The sequence below is a fragment of the Zalophus californianus genome, chromosome 10 (genome assembly GCF_009762305.2).
Source record: "Zalophus californianus isolate mZalCal1 chromosome 10, mZalCal1.pri.v2, whole genome shotgun sequence".
NCBI classification, from domain to species: Eukaryota; Metazoa; Chordata; class Mammalia; order Carnivora; family Otariidae; genus Zalophus; species Zalophus californianus.
In genome coordinates, this window is record NC_045604.1 from 34,178,309 (window position 1) to 34,191,815 (window position 13,507).

The 13,507-nt window shown below is 53.0% G+C and overlaps 1 protein-coding gene across 2 annotated transcripts in view; it reads right to left on the reverse strand.

The window, feature by feature from the left end:
- Nucleotides 1-2,372: 2,372 nt before the first annotated feature.
- The window catches only part of PLXNA2 (plexin A2), a 205,508-nt gene continuing 194,373 nt past the window's right edge, over nt 2,373-13,507 (reverse strand). For both annotated transcript variants that reach the window (XM_035722087.1, XM_035722088.1), the window contains exons 27-32: nt 9,965-10,064; nt 8,778-8,968; nt 7,244-7,413; nt 4,513-4,725; nt 3,644-3,794; nt 2,373-2,897 (exon numbers count right to left, since the gene is read on the reverse strand). In XM_035722087.1, coding sequence (XP_035577980.1) covers nt 2,802-2,897; nt 3,644-3,794; nt 4,513-4,725; nt 7,244-7,413; nt 8,778-8,968; nt 9,965-10,064 — 921 coding nt within the window. In that variant the 3' untranslated portion in view covers nt 2,373-2,801. The remainder of the gene's footprint in view (nt 2,898-3,643; nt 3,795-4,512; nt 4,726-7,243; nt 7,414-8,777; nt 8,969-9,964; nt 10,065-13,507) is intronic.

A 13,507-nucleotide genomic window follows, 5' to 3' on the forward strand; every position in this document is an offset into this window, starting at 1 on the left:
CCATCCCAACTTGCCCGACACGCTCATGGTATCCCGAGAAATGTGGCCAAACAATTCACTCCAGCTCTGGTTCCTCCCCGCTCCACTCTCCAGCTGGCCATCCCCCCAACATTCTCTACACTCTCCATTTAGGTAGAGGAAGCCATTGGCCGAATCCTCTCCAGAAACCTTCAAGGAAGCAGCCCCAGAGAAGTGAATGGTCACCCAAAGTAGCTCCTGGGAGACACTTGGGTAGATGCATAGAGGCAAGGGTTGGTAAGATGCTGTCGAAATGTCAAACTGCCTTTTACTTCTTGGTGGAGCAAAACCCTGGATGCTGGTCTGTGCAGTGGTGTGATCAGAAAACCTTCGTTCGGAGCTCGGAACTCATGTGAGGGTGGGCTGGGACTTTTCTGTGGCACCAAGGCCCCCACTCACATTCCTCTTGCACGAATCTTCTCTCCTTTCATCGCCATTAATCACAGGCTCCGAGCTGATAAGCTTTGGGTGCTACGAAGAGCAAACACTTTGGCTTAGTGCGGAAGGCCAGTCATTAGTATTTCTTTCAGGCTATTAATAGGGCCCAGAGAAACTTTAGCAGAAGTGGATTATCAGAAGAAAGTGGCCTTGGCATGGCTGGTTGTGAATTATAATGAAAAGAGCGAGTTTCCTGAGTATTTTGCTGAATGCTTTTCTCTTTCCCTTTGTCAGCGGCATTCAGGCGAGAAACTGGAGCTGAGGAGACCAGGCAATGTCTGCTGTGTGGTTAGCACAGAGATCCAGAGCCACACGCCAGGGATGGAAGCCAGCCCTCAGAACTCCCCCTCCCCCAGCCCTTTCCTGGGAATCCAGTGTGGTCAGCAGAGCCTTTGGAAATTGGAATTGTTTGGAGGTAAATCAGAGCACAGAGAAGCTGGGGCCCAGAGTTAATTACAGAGGCAATGACCCTGGTCTGGTCTCTCAGGGGCTGGCTGGTCCAGTTTCCCAGCACTGCAGCCCCTTGAAAAGGAGAAGGGGGGAAGGGGAGGATGGTCCTCTCCTGCCTGCCCTCTTCCCACCCCTTTGCCTTTCTCTGGCCTGCCTTCTCCCTCCCTCTGATGCCGCTTACAGAGAAGTTGGAGCTGCCTGCTTGGATCCTTGCCAGTGTGGGAGGCCTGGAAACTCTGGAGGCTGTCCCGGTCACCAAGGTCTTGCCGCCAACAGAGCCACCTTCCTCTGGATGACTCCCACTGGCTTTCGTGGGGCCTCTAGACCCAGGGTGTGGAGCTCTGGTCTCTTTGTTTAGAGACTACACTCAGGAGAGTTGGTCATCCAATGGTTTTAGATGTCAGCAGAAGAGAGAGAGAAAGAAAGAAGCCCAGTGAGAAGCCACCCACTTGTCCTTCGAACTCACAAGGACGTGGGAGGCAGAAAGAGAAGAAGGAGACAATAACGTGGGGATGCTACAGTCATTTCTACTGAGGCAAGTGCTCAGACGATCAGGAGCTTCCACATACGAGTGGAGGGTTGTCTCCCCTCTGCAGGCACAAGAGAAGGACAGAAAGAAAGCATCACAATAAATACGGCCACTTCTTTAACCTATGCTCTTCAAGTATTGCTTGCTGTAAACAGTGTTTGGTTTTTGCTTTCTCTTAATTGCAAGAAACCACTGGCAGATTGGAGTGGAACCTAAAGCCAAACACCCATGTCCCCCAATCAGCTCCCGAACAGAATCTCCTGGAGGCCTGGGCCACACACTCCAGGCCCTTTCCCCGGGGGGGGGGAGGAGGGGAGGCGGGCTGGTTTATGACAGTGACTGATGTAAGGCAAAGCTGCCCAGTGTCCTCGGGGAGGCCAGGCTTCTGCTCTGAGAGAGGTCCACTTCTCCCCCACTTCTGACAGTAACTTTAGGGGAACCAAAGGGAAAAGTACCAAAGATCAGCTCCTCATTTCTTGAGGTTTGAGATTAAATAAAAGAAAAACAAACAAAACACCCAGTAGCAAGAAGCACTGGTACCTACAGATACAGATCTCCCCTCCAGAGATGAGAACATACACGTGTGTGGTCCATCAACCTCCGGTGGCCGTCAGCCAGGTCGAGCCCCTCAGTGGCTGCACAGTCGGTGCCAAGTTCGGTACTTGCCACAGTCCTTGGGCCGCCGGGATGATTCTAGCTTGTACTGGCCTCTCTTTTCGTGAAGTGTTTGGTGTGAACTTGTACTCATTCTTCTCCTCCTTCCCATGTTCTTGTAATCGCAAGGGAAAGCAAATGATCGTTTTCCCCCCCAATTCCTCTCAGCTTCTCTTTGTAGGCCTTTTCTGGCATTTGGAAATGGGAGTCATTCGAGGAAGAGGGGGAGGGCGGGGAGAAGAAATGGGGACGGAAATCAGATTGAAACAGAAGTGGGACGGGATGAACAGGGAGGCTTTTTGTTTTGTTTTATTTCTGGGTTTTTTTTTTTTTTCCTTTTTCTTAAAAAAAATTAAATAAAGTTCTCATTATTTCCCCAATATACATCAAATGAGTTTTCATGCAAAGCAGCAGTCAGAGGCAGAACTGTTCCCCAGTTCGTGCCTCTCGGCTTGAAGAACCACCTTCTCGGCGCCCCCTGCCTCTCTGTGGTTCGCTGTGGGTGGACGATGCCCGCTGTCTGTCCCTGCAGGAGTGGCGCTCATGGGCCGTGGCTGGCGTGGCGGGGAGGGGCCCTCCTCTCTCCCCGGGGTGGGGTCTCAGGGGACAGCAAGCTCTGGGGTCTGATCCCCTTCACTTGTCCTGCCTTCCGAGACTCCAAGTGTGACAGCTTTCCCAGGCCCCTCTTCCTGGGAACGTGAGGCTCCGTCTCTCAGCTCTCGATGGACATAGCATTTAGGAGCTGCTCTACCTTGTACGCCAGCCGCTGTCGCCGGGCCTGCTCGTCCTGCTCCAGGGCCCCGATGAGCTGAGGAGCAAAAACAAAGGTGGAGGTAGAGGAAGGAATTTAGGAATTTAGGTAGAGGAAGCCATTGGCCGAATCCTTCATCCCTCTACCTGCCTTTCCGTTCTGCCCTAATGAACACAACCTGAGATACTATAAATGATTAACTGAATATAGGTATGTATGCACGTGTGTGTGTGTGTATGTACGTCTACATGTATATATCTTAAAACAATGTGTTTAAGACCATATTTGGCATATCTGACAAAATGCTATGTAAATATTAGCTATTATCACCATTATTATTACTACTAATGCTAAGTTCAAGGACAATGCCAATGCATGCCTTGGGAATTCTCCGGAGCTGTCCTCTGTGCCCTCTGCTCATGTTAGGGCCCACCTGCGTACCTGAAACGTGACTGACAGCGTCTGCCCCAGCACAAGGAATAGTCTGATTCATTGTTTAAGAAAGGATGAAATTAATTGTACGACACTTTGAAAGGAACAACAATTATGTTATGAAAAGTGTTGTTTATTGTGTTAACAATGAGTACAAGACAACGAAATGTGTAAGAAAGCTCTGGATGAATCAGGGAGAAGCTGCCGTCTAAGGGAGTGGTAATGAGTTTCGAGCTCACGGGTTTCTGACTCCATGACTACGTTGTCTGAATTACCCTCTGTTGCTGTTATTGGAGGGCTGAGCCAGGTGTTCCGGGTAAGTGCCATCCTGGCTGCGGGTGGCTCTCCGTCCCCTCCCGGACCCTGCCTACCTCTTCGCTGTACTTGCTGACGTAGGAGTAGATCTCGTTGAGGGCACTCAGCATATTGAACTCCGAAGCGTGCAGACGGGACTGCTCAGCCAAGTAGGCGTTCATGTCCTGGTCACTGATGGCGGGCAGCTTGGCGATGTCCGCGTAGTATCTGCCGTAGAGAGGACAGGCTCCTTAGCGGGCACCCGGCGCCCATTCACCTACAGGACTCTGACCTCAGGCCCCTTGAGAGCACCGGATGTCCCTAGTTGCTCCTGCCTCCCTTTTTCCCTTCTGATGTGTCTTCCTCTGGCTCCTTGCCTCAAGCTAAAGGTTGAGGCCTAGAGACTGGTGCTCACTACGCCAGACTCCATCCAGCTGGGAGCTTCCACTGTGGGGGCGGGGGCGGGGGCGGGGGCCGGGGGCGGGGCCGGGGGCCGAAATGCTTAAAAGCCCAGACTCCGACCAGACTCTGACTGGACTCCTTGTCTTCCAATCCCGGCTCAACTACTTGCTGGCTGTGTGACCTTAGGCAAGTTACTTAGCCTCTCTGTATCTCAGTCTCCTCATCAGTAAGATGGGGATGATGATAATATTTACTTTGCAGCTCTGTTTTAATGAGATGATACATAAAAAAAAAATCTTTATCACAGCACTGGTTGCTTAGCATGTGCTCAGTAAAAGGTAATCAGAATGATAATGATCTGACCTCCAAGGGCACAAAAGTTTCCCCTTCTCCCCCCAGCAGGAAGTTTGGATAAGGGAGAAGGATGGGAGCATGAGATCCAAAGGTACCACAAACACGGTTGTGGGTTGTGAGTCCTCAGTGAGGCCCTGTGATGGAGCAGACAGATGGGGGTGTGGGCCTGTCCTGGGGAGGGGCTACTGACCTCTCCACCCAGCTCTTGTAGCTGGGGATGTCCTTGGCGTAGAGCAGCTTGTTGGAGGGGGAGTCCTTGCCCAGCCGGTGCTCTGATGTGGAGCAAGAGTCCATGAAGGTCTGGGCCACCACGGACAGGCAGGCATCTGTGATGCTGCCCTTGTGGATGTCAAACACAAACTGGGGGTTCTTGATCACGTTCACCCAGAAGCGCAGAGGGAGGCTGTAGAAAAAGGCAGAGCAGACCTTGAGGGCCGAACCTCTGCCGCACCCTTAATGTTGTCCACGAATATTCCTCTCCCCCCTCTACAAATAAAACTTCTCTCCCCCAGGGCAAGGGAACAAAATCACTGAGAGCTGCTCCAGCCAGGACTGTGAATTTAGCCTAAGCTGTTCCTGACCCTGGGAAGAAAAGGAGGGGCACCATTGTACCCTAACTGGGCGCTGACCCTGAGCCTTAACCACCGAGGGGTAGATGTGGGTGGGTTCTGTTCAGTCCCCGGCAGCTTTTCCCAAAGGCCTCCATGCCCCCAGGGAAGCCCAAGGACAGAGAACTGCGCGATTTTCTCAGAGCTTCAGACAAAGCCACCAGACTCCTAGAGTCCCTTCGCAGTGCCCATGGCCATTGTGCTGAAGGATGCAGCCAGCAGGCCCAGGCGCTGCCTGGGAGCCCGCACAAAGGGGGCCACCTGTGCTCCCCGCCCAGCCTGGCCCCTTGTGCCACTTCCCAGGGCCGGCCAGGCCTGGTGGGGCTGAGGAGTGGGCCCCCCTGGGGGCAGCTCTTTCAGGGCTCTCCCCAGGGCTCTCTCCTCTCTGGGCAGGGGCAGGGGGAGGAGAGGAGGCCATTGTTGGCCTGCTGGGAATGAACTCACTGTAGCTCACAGTTTTTCCCACCCCAAGAGGAACTGAGCAGTTGTTAGGAGTGTTCCTTCTTGCATCTTGGGAATGTGTACAGAGGAGATGGGTTTTCTCTGCTCCTGTGGCCATGAGGAGGATCAGCCCACTGACTCCCCTTCAGAGGCAGAAGAGCCGCTGTTTCTGTGCCTTTTCTGACTTGGCCTTCTCCTCCGGCTGCCTTCAGGGCCCTAACTCCTGGGCTCCTCTGTCGAGTGACCTTTGTTCCCTGGCTTGTCCTTCTGGTCTGAGATGGGGGTCCAGAAATCCAGCCTAACTCTCATCTCCCCTTCTTCACCTTCTCTTGAACCTCAAGGTTCCCAAACTTTCCCAAATGTCTCAGTCATGCCAAGTCTTGGGAAGATCCACTTTGCCCACTCCAAGTCCTTCCAGGATGACTTCTGCTTGTCTTTCAAAGGACCACAGGATCGCTCTTTCCTGCAGAGCTGCCCCGGCTGAGAAGTGACTCATCCCTTCCACCCTCCCATCCTCCGGCAGCTTTGAGGAGCTTCTAATATTCTTTCCGTGGACATTAGCTATTTGAGGTTTGGATAAGGGGACTCTTCCTGCCACAACTCCAGGGTAGGGCATTTCTATGACCTGGGCCTATCTAGCAACAGAAGGCAGCGAGATGGGGAGGATCCAGAACTTTCTCTTCATCTCCGTGAGATTGCACACTTCCAACACTGGGCTGGGGAGTCTTCCAAAGCAAAGGAGACAGCCATAGCCCTGCCCCTGGGAATGCAGACGCAAGGCCTGCCCCGGCGAAGTGCGCTGTGGGCTCCTCACCCGCGACCACCAGAATCTTCCCCATTTCACTACCCTGTGATCAAAGCTGCAGACTCCACAGGGCTAGCAACCACAGCATCTCAGAGAAGAAAGGATTATATGGGTTTGGGGTTGGGTTTTTCCAAAGTGTTTTGCTGGTTGCTAGGATTTTTTGATTCCCAAATAACAGCCGGGGCCCATCTGTGTCGGCTCTGTTTTCTGAGGAGATCGCTGACTCCAGACAGCTGTGTGGGCTGCCTGCCCAACCCAAATGCCTCCTCTCTCTGGGCTCTTGCCTGGAGGGACGTTTTTGACTCCGGCTCTGGGCCAGGCCCTGTCTGACCTGAAAGCCAGTCCTCAGCTCAGTCTGTGGTCTAGAGCTCAAACCCAGGAGAGAAGTCGTCTGCTGGGGGCCTGTAGGAGCCCTTTCTCCCACTGCTGTGTGTGGCCGTGGGGGTTACCTTAGGGAGGAGAGTCATGCCTAAAGGACATATCCCTCCTGCTGCTTCCCGAAACCCATGGCGCCGGGGTCATAACTTGGCCTTAAGGAATCAAGGTTGCCATGACATCCTCCTGGTTGGTGGGCTCAAGTCTGCATCAAGTGCAAGCTCTCTCCCCAGGGGTCTACGTTCCGTTCAGGGCTTCCCCTTCTCAGGAGGAGGTGTCTTCGGCTCTGCTTTGCCCAGAATGCCTGACGCTACCTGGCTTTGAAGCTCTGCAACTAGCTGTCTCCAGTGTGGCTCCTCGGGTTCCTCCAGCAACCCTTCTTGAGAACCAGAGGTCTCAGAGTCAGGGAGGAAGTGCTGCCTGGGAAAGCCTCTCAACCGGAAAGGGCAGAGCTCAAGCCCGTGTCCTGGTGCCGGGCCCTCAGCCAGGCAGGCCCCGCTTGGCGCCCACAGCCCGGGGACGACGTTGGCTCTGCAGAGCATATGTGCGCTGTTTGTTCTAGGAGCCTCGGATTACCCAGCCACCGCGACGAAAGGGCTCCCCCATCCCTCTGGTCCCTGCCGGCCCCACCTCCCACAGCTTGTGGCCTCTCCAGGCTGTAGCTAGGCCCCCTGGGCTCCCCAAGGGGTTACCAGTTGCTTTTCCAGGTGTGCCGCACATCTGTGTCGTGGATGCTGTGTCTGTCTGCCTGCTCATCCAGGAAGTCAAACATGTACTTGATGGCCAGGGGGAGAGCGCTGCCCCGGTGCACCGTGCTGAACAAGGTCTCAAACAAGTCGTCCACGAACTTCTGCAGGGTGCCCTGGGGGAGGGACGGGGTGGGGGGGGGACAGCGTGAGGGGGAGGTGGGGGTGCAGGCAGCAGACGGGCAGACCAGATGGTGCCTTGGACTGATCCTGCCTTGGAAATTTGTTGGCGGCGCCAGGCTGTGCAGACAGCGCGGTGGGGGTGGGGAGGGGGCCGTGGGGGTGTCGGGGAGATGGGAGGGACTGAAGAGGCTGCAGATTCCTGGGAAGAATCTCTCCTTCAACCTGCAGCCACGTGCCCCATCTATGCCTGTGTCCGCGCCAGGCGGGACCGGGCTCAGGGTGTGGGGCAGGAAGACAGTGAGGGCTCTGAGCCCCGGCTGCCCACGGGGACTGGTGGGCGCGTGCTGGGATGACAGCATGTCTGAAGAACAAGCTGGAGGACCCTGAGCCTCCTGGTGAAGAGGTTTGCCATATTCGTGGCCTGGGTGCTGCTGGTGAAGGGTCCAGATCCAAGAATACCCAGGCTCAGCCCCCACCCACAGGGCCCTGGAGGGTCTCTGGGCAGGAACAAGGCTGGCCCTGGGTCCCCCAGGCTACAGGTTCAAGGGACACACTTCTGAAGGTTCAGAACACATCCAGCCTTTTCTGGTGGCTCTGTTGGTCTCTTATTAGCATATTAGGAAAAGCAAAATTTAAGACATATGGTCTGAGGGTGTATTTCTATGTCCCTTTGGGGAGCAAGTCAGAGCTGTAATCTGGATGCCACTGTGGGAGAATTTCAGCAGCATTTTTGTGGGGTCAGTGGGGGAGAGTATTTGAAATCTGACCTCTGCTGGCAAAGATGGGCCATATGATTGCCATGCTTACAGGCACAGTTGTCCTCTGCTTGGGAAGCTGGAAGACAGCTTTAGATCTTAGCTTCCAGCACTGTGACTACCTCACCTCCATCAGCATTTGGGGGCCGATGGGATGGGGCAGGGAAGGGGGAGCCTTCTCTCCGATTACTGGCAGGACCTGGCCTTTGTGTTTTCTCTCTCACTGTGGCCAGAAAGTGGGTGGAAAAGCCCTCGACGGTGGAGGCTGGCCTATCTGTCCAGCTAACATCAGTAAGAAAACCCCAACATTTTCCTAAAAGGTACAGGGACCCAGAGATGAGAGCAGCTCCTCTGAAGAGTAATGGTGGTCTTGAGGGGTGGGCCAGGGGCAATGATGCTATTGCAATTTTTGCCAAAAGGTAGAGAACAACAGTGGCCTGATCCTCTGGAAAGCCTGCTCTGGGACCTGGACCTACTCATCTGAATGGGTCCCCTTAAAGGACAGACTCCATGACATCCTTAGGCTGGGGGGTGGGGGTGGAGGATGGGCAGGACATACCCCTCTAAGGAGCCCTCCCCAGGCTGGGCAGAGCAGGAGTTACCTTGGTGGCCAGTAGTCGGGTCAAGTAGATCTCAGACACCATCTTGCTGCCCCGGTCACCCTCCTTCTGGTCCCCATGGTCATGGTTCTTCACCAGATGCCACACCTTAACCCCGCTCTCCAGGTCTGGGGTGATCATTGGGGCTCGGGACCGCAGGCTGTCGGGGCTGCCTGTGTACCTGAAGGAGGAGTCTGAGGAGAAGGGGGCAGCGGAGGCTCATAAGACACTGATTTCACCATCCTTGCTTGTAGAATCCTTCTAGAATCTTTGCCCGCCTACTGCACTCACTCAGAATAAACTAGTTTCAGTTGGAAGAGGACCCCTGGGACCTCATATACGGTGGGTTATTTTCGATCCTCGGTTGGCATGAGGACAGAGGAGCCTGAAGCCTTTTCTTTAAAAAGAAGATTTAGAAATTCTGTGAGCTGGAGAGAGCCTTGAGAATTTGGGACCCCCCCCCCCCCCGATGCTTCCACAGCAGAGAATAATCAATAGGTAAAATGGCAGCTGAATATTTTCATAGGGGCTTTGATGAAAAATCTGGGTGCCGAGAAGCTATAAGCTATAATGCCCCCTCTTGGGAGTTAACGGGTCCTTCTTACTTGGGGCCTAGGGTATGGACTTGCCTAAGCCATTTTTGGAGCGGCGGGGCCCAGTCCTGAGGTGTCCTTTAGCTGGACTGCCCAAAGCCTTATTGCAAACACGAAAGCAGAGGAACTGGAGCAAGAGAGAGTGAAGCATGGTCACCTCGTTGCCCAGCGGGCACTGGGGGCCCTCGCACCCTCGGGGTGGGTAGGCTAGGATGGCCCATCTACTGCCCCAATTGGGACACTTTTGAGAGTAAAGGGGGACCATTAACAACTCAGCCAGAACAACAGGTAAAAAACAGGGACTGGCAAGTAGGAACCCCCATCCACATGCCTCCCTAATTCCAGGCCCCTCGCACTCCTTCACCAGGTGGGGGCTGTCAAAGGAAGGGCGCACAGTGCATCCGTTCCCGCAGCTCTGAGGTCTCGGCCGCTCTGGGAATGACTGCTCTCGGGAGGAGGGGAAGCAAATGCACCACAGTCCTTGATTGGCGGAGGGCAGCTGCAAGGGCTGCTTGCTGTCGCGGGGGACTGTGAGGGGTCCCCGGGAGGTCACGGAAGCTGCCTCCAAGCTGCCCAGGCTACCTTCCTGGTCCTCACCGTATCTGCCGATGGGTGTCCGCGAGATGCTGGCAGAGGCTGGGATGTTGTAGGAGGACGTCTGTTTGGGGACCAGAGCCACCACCGATCTGTCTGACACCTGAGAAGGGTGCCAAAGGTACAGTGTGGGTGAACCAGGAAATGCAACTGTCAAGTACTTCTAGAAGGTAATGACATGGGTATGGGGTAGAGCACAAGGAGTTCAGGAACACTAAAAATAATATGGTTGCTACTCGCCAGGATGTCCGATGTGGTAGTTACTGGCCACCTGTGCCGATGGCGCGCTTGAAATTCAGCCAGTCTGTGTTGTCAGTGTCTAAACTACAACCCACTAACTGTAACATGAACTATTATGCTGTAAACGTGTAATACAAACTGGGTTTCAGTGACTTAGCCTGGATAGAATGACACAAATGATCTCATTAATAATTCTTCTGTTGATTCCATGTTGAAATGGTAATTATTTTAGAATCAACTAGGTTAGATAAAATACATTGTTAACACGAATTTCATCGGGTTGTTTTTACTTTTTAAATGTGGCTAGTAAAACATTTTAAGTTACACGTGTGGTTTGCATTATCTTCCTACTGGACAGCCAGGGCTAGACCCAGCCTCCCTTCAACCTGTGCATTTGTACAGTTACTCCCATTTTACAGGTGAGGAAACTGAAGCCAAGAGGGGCAAAGCACAGTCTTCCAAGTCACACAGAGACTACATGGTACAACCAATATTTGTAGCCCGGTCTGTCTCGGCTCCAGAGCACATGTTCTCCGCCTTATATCCTAATTTGGGATTTTATTTCAAGTCATACTGGTCTGAAGCCCACTTTCCCTTTTGGCTCTGATTTCTTTCTGGCCTGGGTCCTATAACGCTCGGGCCACCTTGAGGAGTTTCCCCAACAGAGCAGCTGCTCTTGGGGAGTCAGAGGGAAAGACGGCGTGTTGCCCTGTCCTCTGTGAGGCGCCCAGGCTCAGCACCCAGCCTGGAGGGAAAGGGCTGATAAATGAGGAGCCATACTGAAGACATTTGGGGCCATTTTGTTTTAAGATTACCCTCCATCCAATAAAAATGGAGAATCCCCAGAATTGTGGCGATCCAATTAAACCCCTAACGCAGAGGGAATAAAATAGCTATAATAATGTTATGGGCCATAAAACATTCCTATTAAACCATTTTTTATTTTAACAATTTTTATGAACTTTATAAGTTTGATTTATAGCTGCACCAGTCGTAAAACCATCTTTCTGGGTCTTAAATTGTCAGTCCCTCTCTCCCACCAAAAAAGAATTAAATGTTGGGAAGTCAAACTATAAATGAACATTAGTGCTAACGAGATTCCATGATAGCCGGTTTTAGCAGTGGTGTTTAATTTTACCCTCCCTATAAATCTGAGGGAGCCCAGGAAGTTTTTTAACATCTCTTTGTTAATTAAGATTATGCAGATTTTCTCCTGTAGGGGCTTCCAGGACCTTTGACTCCAAGGAGGGTCACCAGGGGGCAGTGCTTTGACTTGGTGGGAGAAAGCTGCAGGGCCCTGGGCTCTTGTGGGCGCGTGGAAGGGGCCCAGGCTGCATCGCTCCGCAGCCGGGGCAGTTCCCTGGACCGCCAGTGGTCCGCACCATCCGCTCCAGCTCTGGAACTGAGCGGGGGGCGCCTCTCCACTTCTGTCTTTCAGGAACTCTCCTTGCCACTGACAGCCTAGAAATAATTCTCTGAAAGCCTGACAGGGGCAGGGGATGATACTCCCAGGAAGAACAGATTACATTCTTCATGTATGGTTTGTTGTCACCTGGAGGATTCACAAGGTGACTCGAATGACCACAGTTCAACCCAATTCCGGGTCTTGTCACTAAATCACTAAATCTCTCTTGTCTTCAGTCCTAGCCCTTCTTTCTCTTGACCGACAGGTGGTGCAAATCCATGGTCAGGCTGCCTGGCTGGGTCAGACTTCGGCTCTGCCACTTACTAGCTACGGGACCTCAGCGAAGTCAGTTAACCTCTCTGCGTCTCTGTTATTTCATTTGTTGATGGGGATAATAAGAGCATCTAGGTTTGTCGTGAGGCTCAGAGGAGTCAGGACACAGGAAGGCTGACAGCAGTGCCTGGCACCCAGTGGGCATTCAGTGAGTGCTGGTATCAGTGTTGTTATTATGAGCATCACCGTCATCACTGTCCCCCAAAGGGAAGAATAATCCCTGTTGTTCCCTGTCACTCAGGGCTAGCATGTGGGAAGTACCTTGCACTCGGGAAAGCTCAGTAAATATTTGAGGAATGAATGAATACATGAATGAGAAATGACATTGGGGAATTGAAAGTGCTTTGTATGATGAGCACTGGAAGAGCAGAATATTCCATTCTGATTGGGAGCCTTAGGATGGACAGCCCAGTAATAAGCGTTAGGGCATCACAGACAGAAAAGAAAGGCCTCCCTCCTGCCCTTGAGAAACTTCTGATTCGAAGGCACAGTGCTATTCTCTTTTGTGCTTTCTTCTTCGGCTCAAACTGGTTCATTACAAGTGTTCTCCAGGATGCACTAAGCGCTGTGTGAAGCGGGTGGGGTGGAATCAACGGCGGGGGGGGGGGGGGGGGGGGGGGGCAGGGGGCTCTAACTACCCTGGGGGCAAGTCTGCATCCTATGTACCTCAACACCTGCTATTTCTAATTCTCCCCACCACCTTCACAAGCCAGATGTCACCTTGCAGATGAGGAGCCCAAGTTTGCAGGAGGTTAAAGTCACCCCACCAGTGAGTGGAGAAGCAGGGGTTAAAATATGGCTGGCAAAGCCTTGAACTCTTCTCAGACACCACACTCAGTCCATCTGGGGCTGGGTGCAGTCAGGGTTGGGGGGCGGCGAGGAGGATGGAGCCTGGAGAGGGAGGTTTCTGGGGCTGCCCCAGTGCCCCCCACCAGCTTCCTCTGTACCTCAGAGCCTCCCAGCCAGCTCCTATTGGACCCCCGGTGGCCTGGTCCATGGCAACTCCATGCTCGCCAGTCCAGCCTGCCAAGCCCCCCGTCCCCTCCCCGTGTGAGGCCAGGACAGAGGAGGATGTTACTAATCAGGCAATCCCGTAGGGTCTTGCAGCCTGAGGCGCTTCTTATGGTTGGTTTAATTTCCCTCAGTGTCTCTCATTTCCAGCTTCTATTTTAGTATTTTCACCGAATCCCAGCCAGCCTACCTGTGCTTAATCTTACAGAGACCCCCAGCCATGAGTAGTCACCACGGGAGGGAGGGGGAGGTGGGAACAGATCCCTCCTAGATCTTTTGTTCTTTTGCTGGAATTCTTTTTTTTTTTTTTTTTTTTTGGTCATTCATTCAGTGCCTCTGCCAATGTGCTGAACACTTTCTCTCCTGTCCTGAATCTATTCCACACGACTTTATGGGGCGGGGATCACTTTGAACTCCATTTTACAGATGAGAAGGGAGAGAACTTAATTTCACCAAGGACACCAGCTAGTAAGTGGCAGAATGCAAGAGCTGAAGACAAATCTATCCAATCCCCAGCTCTATGGCAGGTGAGTAGCGGAAGGTGTGTCGGTAAGATG